This window comes from Tyto alba, unplaced genomic scaffold (assembly GCF_018691265.1).
Source record: "Tyto alba isolate M040663 unplaced genomic scaffold, T.alba_DEE_v4.0 Super-Scaffold_20000042, whole genome shotgun sequence".
Classification (NCBI taxonomy): Eukaryota; Metazoa; Chordata; class Aves; order Strigiformes; family Tytonidae; genus Tyto; species Tyto alba.
Window position 1 is genome coordinate 1240895 of NW_024881293.1, and position 16627 is coordinate 1257521.

The following is a 16627-nucleotide window of genomic DNA, read 5'->3' on the forward strand; positions in this document are numbered from 1 at the left end:
GCGATGGAGGCAACAGCTTTTCAGGGATGAATTAAATTATTTGCTTGTTCCTCTAGCGCTTTACAGACTATACCTTCTATCTAACAGTCAGAGAAACAATACTGTAATTTTTTGCTCCGTCAAGCTCTGTATAGAAAGAGTAGTAAATATGCTCAGGCTGCAGAGGCTTTCCCTTAAACATCTTTATTCACCAGCAGTTCATTTTTAGAGTTCAGGAAAAGGAATTCTTCAGTGTTTGCAGGAAGAGACCGGAGATGAGCAGAGCTGACACTTTTGGGATCCAGGGGAACCTCTACTCTTTCTTTTCCGCTGGCATTAGGTCTCCACCAGATCTCTGAGGTCAGAGGAAGTCTACAAGAGCACCTGTGTTGTATTCTTCTTACTTTGCAGAAATTGGAGCATGCTTTGTTTTCTTTTTTATTTTACACTATATTCTGTCTGCTCTTATTTAAGTTGTATTAACCTGAATAATGAAGGTAGCAATTTCAGTGGCTCAGTGTCAATGTCTGATAGTAGCCAGTTCATCTATAGTCTGCTCATCGGCATCATTGGTCTCACTTGTAATCCCCTATGAAATGGGGAAGATTTGGTGGGTTTCAGAGCATTAAGCCACTGAGAAATGCAGTTTTTTATCCTGCAAGCAGAATGTTATACCTGGGTGTATGGTTTCTTGCTGCTGACTGTGTTCTGAGCACTTGCCAAAACGTGGGGTTAGAGGAGACACGTTCACCCTATTGTGAGTGTGCGGGCAGCAGATCTCGTTCCTGCCTGCTCAGGAACGATTATCTTGAAGTTTTCAGGATGGGCAGAGTTGCTATCTGCAAAGGGCAAGAGCACATAGCTTTTAAAATAATTAATTCCTACTCAGCTTCATTACAAGAAAAAAAAATACAGATATTATCAAGAGAGGAACTCGGCTCTCAGCCTGCGATCCTTACTAAAAAGATTGTTCCAGTTAAAAGTCATCAGCGACAAACAGTTGCTTTTGTTACTAAATTCTGGTTTTTCTCTAGTAGCTTTACTGGCTACAGTGAGGGACCAGCACTTCTTGGGGAACAAAACAGGAAAAATCTTGTTGGTGGAGTGGAATTTCTAAAGAAGGAGGTGCTACCAGAGACTTGAAGCCTTTAGGACATGCTCTGAATGCCTGCCTTTGATGTAATCTTTCTATCATGGCTATTATGAGAAGCAAAGAGGGAAATAAGAGATTGATGTCTGTCCCAGCCAGAACTCCTAGGAACATAGGAAGCCAAAAGAACTTAATGCGCATTGAATTCAAAGGACTGTTTCTTGCAGAGCTAATTTATGAGACATATTTCAACATAAAGTAGCCCAACTGACTGTAAGTCCCTGGGTTTCTTAGCTGTGGAAGCTGTAGCAAGCAACTTGGGGCAGTAATTGGAAATCTTTTGGAGAAATACCTCCAGCACCCAAAGCTGAAGAGCCGGAAACATAAATCAGGTACCACCTTTTTCTTGATTTGCTGCCATTAGCCCACTGGAATGTATTTTCTTTCCCATGAGCTGTAAGGCAATGGTGAGTCTTTGATTTTGTTTTTAATGGCACACTGGCTAAAAAATAAAAATGTAAGAGCTGGTATTAATTTATGCTTAGCAGTTGGCACCCACATCAGAGAGAAGACTGCTTTCTCTGTCTCGCTTGATGGGTTGTGGGCTTGCTGGGGTGGGGATCTCCTGCAGAAAGATGTTCCTCTGAAGAACATGATGTAGCTGGAGAAATGGGTTGAGATAGCGTAGGGTCTGCTGCGCAGATTTCTCCAGTGGCGATACTATCACCAGTAGTGATGTCCAGGCTAGTCTAGAAATAAGAATTTTGTTATTCTTTCCAGTCCTAATGTAGATTGGCGCTGTCACTCCTGTCACCTCTCTTATTTTTGTAAGCAGCAATAAACAAAGAGCTCACAGTGTTGGTTAGGCAGCAGTACGCTGGGTCTGCTGGCGTCCCCCCTCCCACAGAAAGGAATCACCACCTAGCTGAAGCAGGCTGAAAACAGGCCTGGAAATGTGTGAATGCAGGCAAAAATGAACCTCCATTTGAGATTAACAAATTTGATTGTTGGTGTGCATGCAAAATGCTTAATTTAGGAGGACAGGGAAATTGCGAGCAAGACCAGAAGTGGCTGGAAACCTCCCTTGCCAAGAGCCAAACTAGATGCATTACCTTTTGGTTTCTGTATGGCTCACGTTGTGCCTCACAGCTGAAACTTGATTTTCAGATAACACTGTTGTCCTGGTCAGGTTTTAAGTTTGGGAGGGTTGGCACCTAAACTCACTTTAGTTTTCTAAGCATGCATTATCATAAATTCTCCTATTGAGTCAGTTCCTATAGCAGAAAAGAGAATTTAACAGAAAAAAATATAAATCTGATGTCTGCTATTTTGAGAGGGGAAAAATTGAGCAGTGTCTCTGGAGATCTCGCTGGTGTACCCCCGTCAGCTCTGAAATACGGTCGGGTGTTAGTACGGAATTACAGGCTGCAAAACTACAGGGCTAAGCGAAGGCTGCTGCCGCGTCTTGGGATTAAAGGCAAGCGTCTGGCCAAGCACCCTCATGCAGGGAAGCCCCAGAGCAGGAAGAGGATCTGCACAATTCAAACAAGGCAAAAGCTGTGAGACTCGTTCAGGAGGCTTGGCAGGATCGCATCCTTTATATAGCTTTCTTTTGGCAAAAAAGGTGAAAAAAATGTATTATTGAAAAGCAATAATATTAACATCCTGACAGTTGCGGAAGGAAACACCCCAAACCTTGGCCAACCCTAAATCCATGACCCTGAGTTTATTTCTGTGTGTTTAAAAATGAAACATTATTTTACACTGTGAATGTTTTCCATAGAGCTTCAAGCTTGAGTTGAGTGAAATTCTGTCAAATTAAAAACTTTGGGGTTAATCAATTAAATTACTTGGCTATGACAGTATTTAGGTCATTATTGTGCAGGCATGAGCCCATCGTTGACGAAATCCTCCAAGAGTGTGCAAGTGGCATCACCAAACAAGAAGGCATCGTGTTGTGACAGCGGGGCTTGAGGTCCAGCCTTAAAACAGTGGGTTGACTTTTGAAAAGCACCAAATTTTCACTAAATTTTAACAGATTTAGTGGTGGAGGGAACTGTGGAGCCTCACTTGGGTCCGTGCTTTGCTAAATCACAGAAATTACCACCTGCGTGGACACCTGGTCCTTACCCAACCCCGATTTCACCTCAAGACAGTGAGAATAACTCGACTGTTCTTGCGAGGGTACAGTGAATTTCTGTGAGCAGTAATAAAAGCTAATCCCTGGTTGCGTAAGGCAAAGCCATTTTGCAATCCATGCCTGCTTGGCCATTTCTCTACTCTCCTTTGAGCCCCAGGAAATTCAGGGTTACCGCTGGGGCTCTGCTCTGCTCTTAAAGCTTAAAGTTTCTCCACAGTGTGCTGCGATGGATGGGGCGTGCGGGACTCGCAGTTTGGGAGACCCAGGTGATTTTTCCTGCTCCTCCATGAACCATCAGTTCTGTGAATGACCAGATGATGTTTGAATATTAGAATTGGACTTCTCTTTTTGGTTTTGTTTTTTTTGGTTTTGTTTTTTTTTTTTTTTTAACTAAGCTTTCCTTTTGTGGTGTTTAGCAGGAAGATAAAAATCCTTTTATTGGTGACGATAGCTCCTGTTGCGCCTTGGGTTGGGGCCAGCATGCTGAGTGTTGTGATTTCCACAGCCTGCAGTGTTTCTGCAAGCCCATAGTTGCCCTCCAAACAGGGGAACGCTGTTAAGAAGCTGCTGAGGCTCCTACATGTCTTTTGGGGCAGTGGCAACATAGCAAATCCAGTTTTCTCTTTGCTCATAGGAACAAAGTAAGCCACTATCAACGCTCTTTTCATTTACTCGTAGTTGAAGAGCCTTTCAGAGTTGTATTTTATTGTGATAAGTGCACACTGTGTTTTTCCACAGTATCTGCTAGAAACCAAAGGCTCAAGCTGGAAATCTGTTTGCAGTAAACTTCAATGACGAAAATCAATTCGGGTTACGCCCTGTGTTAAATATGCATGTGTGTCTAGTATCAGAATTTAAGCTGGTAGGTAGCACTTGCAACAAATTATGAGCATATTAGATTAATGGTTTTGTCTCCTCTTAATATACTGTGTGGTTTCTTTTACCCTTTTGGGGGGGGAGGGGGGGGAGGAACGTGATTAGAAGAAATCACTGCTGATCTTGGAAATATTATATGTGTTTTCTTTGAATCAGTTGGCCAGGGAAATTAATGAATAGCGGAGTTGTTAACCTGCTTTTAAATTGAAATATAAATCCAGCTCCGTAGAGCCAGTAGTGCTGCAAGATTGAAGGAGTTGTCCTTTTGGAGGAGATACTGGGATTTTTGGCTTGTTTATGGTTACAGTCCAGAGGATGGTTAGTTCTTACAATGTTTTTTGAGAAAAATATGTTAAGAACAACCTTCACTCCTAGCCAATACTTGATCTTTCCAAAAAATTCAATTTCTGAAGGTTTTCTTTTGCCTTGCATGATCCTTATACTATCGGTAATAAACTCCTTGCTATCACAAGTACCATTTCAAGCTTGAATGAGCAACTTGTAAAACAATTACTGTGTTTTAATGTCACACTAATGATCGTGTTATTACTGCATTGAAACAAAAAGTGCTGAATCTTCCGCGAGGCTGCGACTGCTTCATTTTCCTGTATGTAAAACCAGCCTGCGAGAGGGAAGCGCATCACCCACGGCCAGATTTGCTCCATATAATTTAGTCTTGTAATAGATGTACACTTATATTGCAGCCCAAACAGCTGTAACTGCACCAAAGACGTGGAAGAAACCAAAAGACCGGACCCAAGCCACTGAGGAGGTGTTAGAGGCAGAAACAGAGGTAAGAGGGAACCATAGCCTTGCTTTATCCAAATTTAATGATGCTCCTGCTCTCTTTAAACTGTATTTTAGACACATTGCTTCCTAGTTGTCCCACAAGGATCCAGGGCAGACTTCTTGGGGGGACTGGGGAGAAGTATGTTATTCTCCAGCATTTTAGTCTGTTCCCTGTTGAATCCCTTTAAGAGTTTTCTTCCTTCCTGCCTAATTTAACAGCTTCCAACATTTAGGAACGTGTAACAGCTGTCCTTCCAGTGGAGGATGAGATAAAAGTGGGTTGAAATCCCTTAGCACGGCCCCGTTTGGGTCCCAGGTCACTCTGGTGACATCTGGCAAGTGATGTCATTGTGATGTCACGGACGAAGGTTAGTTTTCGGGGTGTCCACCTGATGGAGAAACCGGGAAAGCAAAACATTGAGGTTTTCAGGCAAAACCACTTTGACAGTAAGTAGACGAGTAAAGAAAATCTCCCTTACTGCCGCTCTGGTAGGGGTATTGCAGGAGGAACCTATTTGTTTAGTATCCTAGGTAAAATTGTGGTTAGAGTAGATCACAGAAGGAGTAAGAAAGTAAAAATGTAAAAGTTCAGACTGCCCTGTGCATATATAAAAACTGATGTTGGCCAGATGTGACACAGAGAAGCATTGCTGCTTCACTCCAAATTTTTCTTGAGTTGTTATTCATCTGCTCCACAGACAGGAATAATAATTTCCTCCACAACTTTCTCTTACCACAAACATCGTTGAACCTTTCCGCTCTAAAACCATGTTGTTGCAGAGTAAATCTTGAGTCTGGTGGACTGTACTTCATCCTTTGTATAAGCAAGTGTTTGCAGCAGATAGGCTCATTTACGTGTTATGAATGGTACGTAAGCGCTTTCCTCTCTGTTTCTGGGGAATAGATGCTTAAAATGCTCACGTGCAAGGTATCGTGCTGTGACAGCTGGTCTGTGCACAACGGAAAAGCTGATGATGGGGGAATCCAAGGAAATTAAAAGCAACCCTGTGCTTGTTTTCAAGCCAGAGAGCGAAGGATGTCGCTGGGCTGCACCAGCAAGTTTATACTCTGTGTGCTTGGTCATTTATTGGAGGAGTCTTGTCTCCTGGACCACTCGGCAATTTCACTGATGCTAACTTTTCCGAGTATTTCCTTGAAAAATCTCCAAAAAGCATTTTAGGATGCAGTGCCCTCAGGCAGGGAGGCAAAAGGATCGAGAGCCTCCTCCAGAGCATCCTCGATGAAGTCTTTCCTTTGTTTAATGCTTGGATGAGTTGGGGGTTCTCCCAGGAGAAGCGCGTTCCTAATGCCTCCTCTGTCTGAATGCAGAATGAGGCTGTGTCCTTGGAGAGCTCTAAAATTAACAGCCAGGGATACTATTAATGCTTTTTTCCTGAAACAGAGATGCTGAAATTGTGGCTATATGTCACATTACCTCCTTTACTGGGATCTGCTGCAATTAGCAGCCTACATTTAAAGGAAGGATCTCCCCAAAACGAGCACGGCGTGAGCTGCAGGAGAGGAGAAAAGCGAGGTTGTCTTTCCAGGCTGGGGTTGCTCCTGGCTGTCACGCTGCAGGGCTTAACAGTTCCTTCCACCCGATCCCAGTAGCTCCTGGGGATTTCATGGGCAACACTAAGTCTTTCCAGTTGCACTGTTAATTGTCAGTGGGTTATCTCCAGGAGTGAACCGATAAGCCATCCGGTTGTTCTGTGTGTTGTTCCATATCCCTGTTTCAGATGCACATGTATTCCTGCGACGTGCAAAAACGCTGTATGAATAAACGAAGAGCCGTTCTGCGTGCTTTGCATTTTGTCAGGGTGTTTTTAACGTAACCTCTGTGTTTCCATCTGTGCTTCAGCCTAAAGTAGAAGAGGAACTTTCAGGTGACAAAGTACTTGAATCTGAACAGGAGAAAATGAGCCATGGGTTTCAACTGGAGAGAGACCCCTCCGAGCTTAAAAAAGTGAAATCTGTGGAAGAAAACGGAGAGCAGGAAGCAGAACCTGTCCGGAATGGTGCCGAGAGTGTTTCGGAGGGAGAAGGAACCGATGCAAACTCAGGCTTCACAGAGGGTTCCAGTGAACAGCCAGTGTACCAGTATAAACCAGGTAAATCCTGTTTGAGACTCTTGCATGCTCACGTGGGTTTCTGCTTCCCTCCCTTAAGGGCTGCTAACACCCCGTGCATCCTCCCCGCGGAAGGAAAGATGTTTCCAGTGGGGCTGGAAGCGGGTACGGCGTTGCACCGTGTCCAGCTCTGCTGGGATCTCCGAACCAACAGGCGTAGAGAGAGCTTCTAGGGGAGGAGAGAAAAAATGTTTTTCTCTTGCTGGTGGTAATGAAGAGAAGAGGAAGGGAAGAGAAGAGACGATCCCTGATTCCTTGAATTTATTGCACATGTGGATGTTGCCTGCAGCACAGGGGAAATAGCGGCAAATTGGTTTCCCTGTGATCGACATCTGAGAACGATCCAAGAAATTCCTTATAAGCGGACATACATCTTAAATGAGAGATTTGAAAGTTCTGATTGGGTCCTAAATACAAGTATGTGTGTTTATATAGATTTAATTTCCTGACTAAACAGTTGCATAGATCTTCAGATTTCTAGAAGAGTAAGGAAAAGAAAAGAAAACAGTATGTGGTTTTCAACCCAGGCTCTGCTATTGAACTGCAAGCATGCGGTTCTTTTGATAAAATAAGTTAAGTGTGGGCTCACAGGATGCGGTCCTTTCGTTGCTGGTTAACACTGGATATAGTCTACCCGCAGGGTTTTTTTGTTATTTATTGAGATATTTAATTTGTAGACCTGAACCTCTATTAATTCACTTCATTAAGAGGGACCCTGAGACCAACTTACTTCTCAGTTGCTACCAATTTTTAAGCCATTTCTTATTCAGGTGAAGCTCCCCCAAAATAAATCAGTCATTTTCTTAAGAGCTCAGAAATTAAAGAGTATAAAACAAAATAAGGAAGAACCATGAAAGCCCAGACGAGGTATTGGGAAGGGGCACACAGTGATTACACTGCAGTTGTTATTTTAGCGCTGCTTTGTTCTGACAAAGACCTGAGTTGCTTTTCTTTTATTAATTTGGTGCTATTGTATCGTTACGAGAAAACACAGAGGCCTCTTGATAGTTTAGAATACACTTACGATAGCTTACCAGTTCATTAGTTAAGCACATCTTGAAATTAATCCATAATTCATCAGCTGTCTCTCCAAAACACTCGATGCAGTCAGAACATGATCCCAGTCGGGTCTGGACGTCCTTCCGCTCGGCTGGAGGGGTTGGATCGATCCCTCAGAACGCAGCACACATCAGACATGCCTGCTGCAAAGCAGACCTGGCCACTCGGTGCAATAATACTCAATTTCAGCTCTGTTCCTCATAAAAAGGGGAATTTTTTTTGCCTTTTCGTCGACCATAGGAGGATTTGTGTGTTATATCCCAGTCTTTCCCCTCACTGGGGATCCAGAAAGCCTGCCTGTGACGCTGCCCAGCTGCTTTTCACGTTAAAGCAGCTTGTTAAGATCCTTCCAAGGGAAGGAAACTGTACATATAAACTTTCTTGTTGCCGTCAGTACTTTTCCATGATAAATGGGGGGTGGTGTGGCACACTGGATAGGCAGCTGGCTGGGAATTCTGGCTGGGACACAGCTCGCCCGCCAAACCATTTTCTGCACCCCATCACCCTGAAGCTCTGTAGAAGTAAAACTGGACAAAGCTAAAAATTGTAACTACTTTTGTGTATTTTCGTTCCCAGTTATTAAAACCCATCACCTGAAATAAGTTCCTGTTTGTGGCCTCTGCAGGGATGAGGATGGTGAGAACCCAGAGACCTAAAGGCAGTGATCAGGGTCTGAAATAAAGAAATAACAGAATATCTTAACAGCGGACCTGGACAGCTGGATAAATGAAAAGCAGTGCCATTTGGCACAAGTGAAATACAAAGGCAGCATCTTGTACAGATGTTTTCCTTCAGATAAAAACATGCCGCCCACTTAGGGGCCTGACTAGTCAACCTGGCTGCTGAGCAAGTCCATGTTTTCTTTTCTAACTTCAAACAAACTCTGCGGCCAGCAGAGAAAATCCTGTCTCTAGGCTACCAGATGCTAATTTTCCTTGTGCTGTAATGGCTGTAGGTTTATATTTTGATTTGCATCTGACAAGGTCCTCTGCACCACAGTGCTCCTGCCCAGAAAGGCCTCTGAAAAAATGGGTGAAGAGTTGTAATCTTTAGAGCGTGGCTTGCGGTTGTGCATTTTCTTTTGATTCCCACCCTTATCTCCAGCATGGGTTGTTAGACTCTGTGTTTTCACATTTTCAAAGGTTATTTTTGTTCTGCGCAGTGCTCTCCTCTCAGCTCTGCATTTATCGCTCCCTTTTACACAAAAGCAGCTGCTTTAACTTCTGCCTTTTCACCCAGAAACTGGCAGGTTTCCCCGTTTTGTCGTATCACACAAGGGAGTGAAAGTCAGAGTTAAAACGAGGTGATGTGGATTAAAACTGGAATTAGTGATTAGTTCCATGTGTGGTCGCTGCTGGAGTTGGCTATTTGCTCTCCTTTATTTGTGTTCCTTTAATGCGTTGTGTATTCCTCTCCTTGCTGCCTTCAAAATGAAAATAAAATCAGTTTCCCAGGTAGATGTAGTGATCTCTTCCCTTTGGATCTACCAGAAACACGTCTCTGAGAGCGGAGGGTTTTGTTACCTTTGAATCTCAAGCACCTTTTCTCCTTATAGAGCAGTGGAAGCCCCTGGACCCGGAGGGGAAGAAGCAGTATGACAGGGAGTTCCTACTGGATTTCCAGTTCATGCCTGCCTGTATCCAAAAGCCGGAGGGGCTGCCTCCCATAAGCGATGTGGTTCTCGACAAGGTGAGAGGAGAGCCCATTAAACAGGTGCGTGCAGGTTTTTTTAATACAAATAAAGATCCCTAATGCATGCTTCGTTCCTCGCCCGTTTTGATGCAGACTTGTGTCAGGAAGGGGAAATATGTGGCTGTCACATCACAAAAAAACTCTTCAGGTTGAGGCGTTGATGCCTCATCAATGTGCACAGATTATTTAAAAATGGAATCACTTTTAATGTTCTTTATCTGGATTAAGTTATACCGGTTTGTTATTAGCATTTAAAATGATACAGCCATGGAGACCTAAGGAAGTAAGCAAAGTAAGACCAAAGAGAGAGGCAGTGTCTTTTATTAGATCACTTCTGTGGTTAGAAAGTATAGGCAAGCTTTTGGGCAAACTTTTTTTTGGTCTGAAACAGTTGTGTCACTATTTATGAGCCGATCTAATAAAAGATATTTAAAACCTTGACTCTCAAGAAGTTTTGTGATTTCTATCCAGCCTTATTACAGATGTGATTTTTCTCTGCTGTATGTCTGCGCTTATTGAAATACTTGTTATTTCTGAAGTGCTGACACCAAGACCTCATTCTCGTCTCAGTTAGAACTATGTAGTTCATTGATTTTTTTGATGTAACCACTACAGGCTCACTCTTAAGATTCAAGCACAGATCAGGATACAGGTGATCCTCATGTGCAGAAACATTGCCACTCTGACTTTCATACCCAGACAAATTGTAAAACGCAGCTTTGTTCCCAAAATGATTTAATCCACCTACTAGTTTTCCATGATTGCTTTTCACTGCTTTGTCTGCTTTTGAGCTTCCTTTGCTCAGTTGGCCATCTGTCTTCTTAACACAAAAGATATTTGTTTGAGGAGAGGTGGCAGTTTTGTGATCCTGAACCAAGACTATCGCATTCATTTTGCAGAAGATGGGCCCGTGTTGCTTTCAGAAGTCACGCTCAGCCGTGTGATGTTTCTGAGCTCCACCTATTTCCTCAATAGTCACTCGTGGAAGATGTATTTTAAATTAATTACGTGTTTTTAGTGTAAGCATGGATGCATAAAACTTGCATAGTTTGTTGACAGCATTACTTTGGGTATCCAATATGGATATTGCGGTTTAGCAGAGATTGTCTCTAGACCTGCATGAACTTTGGTAGCTGCAGCACCCGCTAAACAGATCCTGTTTGTTTGTTCTGCTCCACGATGCAGGTCAATCAGCCAAAATTGCCACTGAGAACTCTGGACCCTCGGATACTGCCTCGAGGACCAGACTTCACACCAGCCTTTGCTGATTTTGGGAGGCAAACCTCCGGTGGAAGAAACGTATCTGGAAGTGTGAGTTTACCCCAACTTGCTAATTTAAAAGCTGGCCTTAACATCGAGTGAAGTCCATCCTCGCGCTTTTGGGCCTCTTCCAATGCTCCAGTGGTTTTGGTTTTGTCAGGATTAATGCAAGGGTGATGTTTTCTTGGCAGTCAAAATTTAGGCAAATTAGAAAAACATTGCAGATATTTTTAACTGGTCCATATTGGTCTGAAATGGATTTGATCTCCTTCTCCTCTTCCCTGTGCCAGGAGGTGTGGAAACATGTTTCCACGCCTGAGACCTGGCAGTCACACGTGTGCAAACGCACGTTCCTCGTACAACAACCCGGCGTCAACGTGTGTCATCACAGGAGTCTGTTTTATCAAACATGCCAATAGAGCAAATAGGTTCTACTAACAAGCAAACAAACAGAAAATACACACAGTGCCTGCGTATGTTTGTGGTTTCTCTCTGTTTCCACATGTTGCTTTGCTTTGGTCACTGCATTCCTTGTTTTCCTGCCTTTTGCTCTGCTTTTCTTTCACTTTCTCTTTCTTTCTCTGTGTCTGGCTTTGCCCAAACTCTGAAATCCCTCTCTGAAATCTTCCTTCTCGCCTTTGCCGTCTCTTTTTCTTGGGGTGCAGGTGCCCCCCAGCGCGGTGCCACCCAGTCACCTGCAGCTGGAGGATGGAGGCTGCCTCCATTAGGTGCAATCGTTGATTTTTCATCTATCTATTAAGATCCATCCAGTGCATCGATCCAGATGTATCTAATGAGATAGCCGTCATTTATCTTTCGAAACTGCCGGTTCCAGAAGAGTTCACTGAATAACCTTGACTTCCAAGTGTGCAGGTTTCCAGGAGGCTCGGAGTCAAACCTGGCGATTTCGGGTTGATGTAGTATTTCTGGTTTGGGAGCGGTCTCGTGGCCGGTGCCTCGGTTCCGGGGCGCGCCTCCGTGTCTTGGAGTAGCTTCGGTGCCACGGTTTCTGTCGGAGCACCACCCCGTCCCGAAACCTCGATGCTGTTTGAGGTCGACATCGCTTCCTATATTTAGGACTTGGCAGGTTGTACTCCGACGCCTTCTCTCCTTTCGTGCGCCGAATGTCCCGAGCCTCTCGGCCTCTTGGTAACGTCCCTGTCGCTCTTTCTCTTTCCGCAGGCCTGCAAAGTGCAGAGCAACCCTGGATTGCCTTCCCTGGCTCGGTGCGGTTCCCCAGCATGCCCTCTCTTGGTCTCGCCTCACCCACCATTGAGGAACCTGCCGATAGGGGTAAGCCAAATCCCCCCCTCTCCCCCCCAAGCCTTTGCACCTTTTTGTAGAGTTGTCTTTTTCCCTGACGCCCACTGTTGATAAAAGAACGACTGGCAGAAAACTTTACAAAAAGGTGCAACATTGTTTAAAAAAAAAACGAAACAAGACTTGCATTGTACCCCTCTAGGCAGTCTTCAGTGGTGGGTGGGACATCACCAGCTGAGGGCATGCTGGGACGTTGGCCTGAGCGGGATCCGCGAGGGGTCTGCACTTTGCAGACCTGTGGAAAGGGGGAGAAAAGGTAAGTCCCGCTTACCCCGTTCATTTGGAGCATTCAGCACATAACATACATCTTACATTTGCGCCTTTACAGAGCAGAGCCTGCCTTTGCGGTTTTTTTTTTTCGAGGAGGGTTGGACGGTAACGTTATTTAAGGAGCCCTGCTGCCCTGTGACGTTTGGCGGTTTTAGGATGAGAGGGTTTTCAGCCCCGAGCAAAATCAGACGTTATCTTCTCGTGAAGCATGGCAAAAACCTGCGTGTACGCTGTCTGTCCACTCGATCATTCCACCTCTGCACAGGCCATGCCCATAAGCCATTAAACCCCACTGCCTCTCCCTTGCCCTCGAAATAACGCCGAGCAGCTCAGCGCTAACAAGCTTCCGGCACGTTGAGAACCTTTTGTTTTGCTTCCTTGGCTTTTGTCTTCATTTCCTTCTTTTCGCTTAAACGTGTTGTATGACTGTTTTTAGAACTAACAAATGTCGCATCGAGCAACACAAGGGGTGTGATTATTGCAGGAACAAATTACAGCTAATAAATGCTTTTTGATGTAGACAAGAAGTTAGGTGAGTGCAGCAGGTAATGAGGTGCAAGCACAGAGAAATAGGGTTGGAGAGGACGGGTCCGTGCCCGTGCACAGAGGTGGGACACGTCCGCTTTTATCCTTCCTGAGAGGTGGTGAAACTTCGAGTCTTGCGCTTCCCTGGAAGGCAGAACTGCTTCTGGCATCTCACCTCAATTTCACCTTCTGAATTTGAGGAGGGAGAAGCGGTTCTTTAACTTCTCTGATGTTTTTGAAAACATTGCCGTGACTTGGGTCCTGAGAGTGGAAGCAAACCGTGAGGGAGAGCGCCGGGTCACGCTGGGTTGCTGTGAGTTTTTTGCTCTTCTGCAGGAAGCTTGTCCCTGTTTCTTTCTGCTTTCCTTTTTTCCCCCCCTCTTCATCCAGAAGACAGGTACTTCAGATTAATGTTGTAACATCTGGTAAGCACTTCTCCGCGCCTTGGGCGGAAAATATTATTTCAGTGCAAGCTGTAGCGGTGTAATTGCAGGTGCTGCAGAACCACTGTTATTTACTTGGACTGGGTTACACAAAGGGGGCCGGGCATGAGCTCAAGCACCTCTTTGACTCGCCGCTTTGTATATTTGGAACCAGAACAACCCAGATTTTTTTCTGTTAGAAGCTTGACCCATATATTATTTTATTACACGTTCAAAAGAGGCTTCTGTGTCACCGCTTTTAAAACCTAATCGAACGGTTTGGACCAAATTTATTCACAGAAACTGAAAAAAAAAAATACAATTGCACGGGAAGTCTTTGTTCTGTTAATGCACTTAAAGGTCTGGTCTCAGAGGGTTTGAGGTGACTGTGAGCTGTAACATGCTGATATTCAGGAGATGCACAGGTACTCCTTGCGTCCGTCAGTTCTGCAAGGGGAATTGTCACCTCCTTCGGGGAGGCGTGTTCGCTCTCAGAGCCAAAGCTTCGGCTTTGTGTGGACCCGTACCCGAGGAGGCGCCGTGCCTCTGCAGCCCTGTCCTGGCGCCCCACAGCCCGGCTGCGGGCGGAAAGTCCTTCAGACCAGAGCAGAGAGCGACGGGGTGGCCGCGGGTTACCTCTCGCTGGCTTTGCCCATGTTCCTTGGGGAAAATGAGCCCAAACGTTTTGCTTTTCAAGGCGTGCTGCCAGTCCGGCTCTGGTTACCAAGCTTTCTGGGGGGCAAGGAGGTGTGTGATGAGGTCTAGAGCGCGTGGCTGAAACCAGTTGGTTTTCTGTTGCAGTGTTGTCTGGTTTTTCAGCTGGAGGGAAGTTTCTTCTTTCCATGGCCGTATGTTTGCAGTGGAGTTAGAACCTGGGCAGCAATATTGTGTGAAATTGCACAAAAACAGAGGTGGATGTCTCAACACAGGGCTGGGAAGCAGCCGTGGCTGTGTCACACTAGTGTCAATCAAGGCTCTGGGTGGGAGCAGAGAGGGCGGGTAGGGAGGGACCGGTAGCTGTTTGAGGAAGGTGTCTAACATACTAAAGCATCGTGAAGGCTCCCCGTTCCTGCTGTCTCCTTCCACTGTTGATTCCTCGGGAGCGATTGACTCACACGGTTGCGTTACAGTTACAGCTTGCGCCCCAAAAAATCTGAACGATCTGACGGGTTATTTCCGTGCGCGCCAGTGGGACCTGACTGGTGGCCTTGGCTAACAGGCTGCACCGCGTAGCCCTCTGCCACGCATCGCCTCGGCGGGCGAAGCACGTCACGGCACGAGGTCGTTGGCTTGGACAACATCTTACGCTGTTGCCGTCTCCCCCCAGTGAAGCCCAAATGATACCCCCAGCAGCAGCGGTGGTCACGTCCGTTTGCTTTCAGCAGCGGCACACGTTTATATCATCAAAGCCCAGCAGTTCAAATTGCAGATACAAGCTCCTGCCTTTAAGGAGGATTTTGGTTTTTAATCGTGCAAAAACAGGTTTGGGGCTGGTATATAAGAGGCACCAGCTAAGAGCGCTTTCCTCCTGTACTCAGTGAAGCTGCTCGGGTAACTGGGATGGTTTTGCCTCTCTGATGCTTGTTGAATCCCTTTATTGAACAAAGAAATGTTTTACATGGCCCATCTTTCGCGTGGAGGTTTCCTACTGCCCACTGAAGAGATTAATTACTTCTGTGGAAAGTAACAGGGTTTGATAATGGAGTTTTGTTGCTGTGCTGATTTTTACATTGAGGTTGGACGTTTCTAATAAATGAGTTCAGTAATACTAAAGAGCACAGGGGAAGAATAACCTCCCAACAACATTTGATACGTTTAGTCCTTAATCAGAAGCTCCCAGATGATGAAGGAGGAGTTTGGGGGTGACTTGTGCCCTGTCACTTGTACGACTGATTAAAAACTCCCCAGTTTTGGCAGTTTTCATACCCGATTTGACCAGAAGGAGCGTCATGTTATACAGGATTGCAGAGGCTCTTGATGCTGTTTCAGAGTACTGTGTTTCCTTTTCTTCTACGCAACTGCAAAGCGTTTGACCCATGTCTGTTAGGATCCATATTTCTACAGTGCAGAAGCTGCACTGATGCTCCATTCAGTGTGTTTCATATAATTCCTGTCTCAAAATGGCTGTCTGAAGCAATCTCGAGTGAAACTTAAATGTTTTTGGCAGAGCTGCTAAATGATAATTTATCATTAGCTAATTGCTTGGGTTGGCACGTTTGAAATACACCTGTAAGGACCTAGTTAGTCCTTAAATACACCTTTGCTATGATGTCTCAGTTGTGCAGTGTCTGGCTTTCAAGAGGCCATTTTGGTCCGTTGGCTTCAGTTCTGCAGCGCGTAAGCAGCATCTGGAGCACCACTGACGTGCGTAGGCGGTGGTCATCCCATATCTGTTGCGGGAAAAGCTGCCCGAGAGGAGCGTGTTTGGTGTCTTCGTGTTCCCTCTGACCAACCCGGAGCGGTGTGTTGGGTCGGAGGGAGACCTCAGAGCCCTGGGAGGAGTTGCTGATTGTCGGCGTTGCCATCAGTGGGTGTTGGCGTGCGCCCTGGAGTGTTTTAACAAGATGTGAGTTTAAAAGGGGATATAACAAGGAATGTTTTTGTCCTAGTTGTTGAATGTTGGACCGAGGAGATCTCAGCCAGGCCAGAGGAGAGAGCCCAGGAAGATCATCACTGTGTGTGTGAAGGAGGATGTCCACCTGAAGAAGGCAGAGAATGCCTGGAAGCCAAGCCTGAAGAGAGAAAATCAAACCGAGGACCCAGAAAATGTCAAAACTCAGGTGAGAGCATTAACAAGTGCTTCTGTAACAGGAGGAAGATGGTATTTCACATTTGCTGTTGTGTAAGAGAGTAAAAAAAAAGCAACGAATTCCAGTTTGAATCACAGCTTTCCCCTACCTTGATTGTTTTGTTGGGTTTTTTTCTTTTTTTTTTTTTTCATTTGTTTATTCTTGACCTGGAATTTAAATGGCAATCCTGTATATTAAGCGAGTCCAAATAGGGAACACCAGACAACCTACTACCTCTCTTCCAGGATTGTTTTTCTATTGCTATTTTACTAGAATATTTCTGTCTC

At 45.1% G+C, this 16627-nt stretch overlaps 1 protein-coding gene across 18 annotated transcripts in view; it reads left to right on the forward strand.

Moving 5' to 3' along the window:
- The window catches only part of EIF4G3 (eukaryotic translation initiation factor 4 gamma 3), a 148708-nt gene that overhangs the window by 106200 nt on the left and 25881 nt on the right, over positions 1-16627 (forward strand). For 13 of the 18 annotated variants that reach the window (XM_042794455.1, XM_042794458.1, XM_042794460.1 and 10 more), the window contains 6 exons: positions 4790-4878; positions 6736-6985; positions 9618-9775; positions 10940-11065; positions 12197-12307; positions 16161-16331. In XM_042794455.1, coding sequence (XP_042650389.1) covers positions 4790-4878; positions 6736-6985; positions 9618-9775; positions 10940-11065; positions 12197-12307; positions 16161-16331 — 905 coding nt within the window. The remainder of the gene's footprint in view (positions 1-4789; positions 4879-6735; positions 6986-9617; positions 9776-10939; positions 11066-12196; positions 12308-16160; positions 16332-16627) is intronic. The other 5 variants (XM_042794463.1, XM_042794473.1, XM_042794475.1 and 2 more) reach the window with 1 other exon arrangement.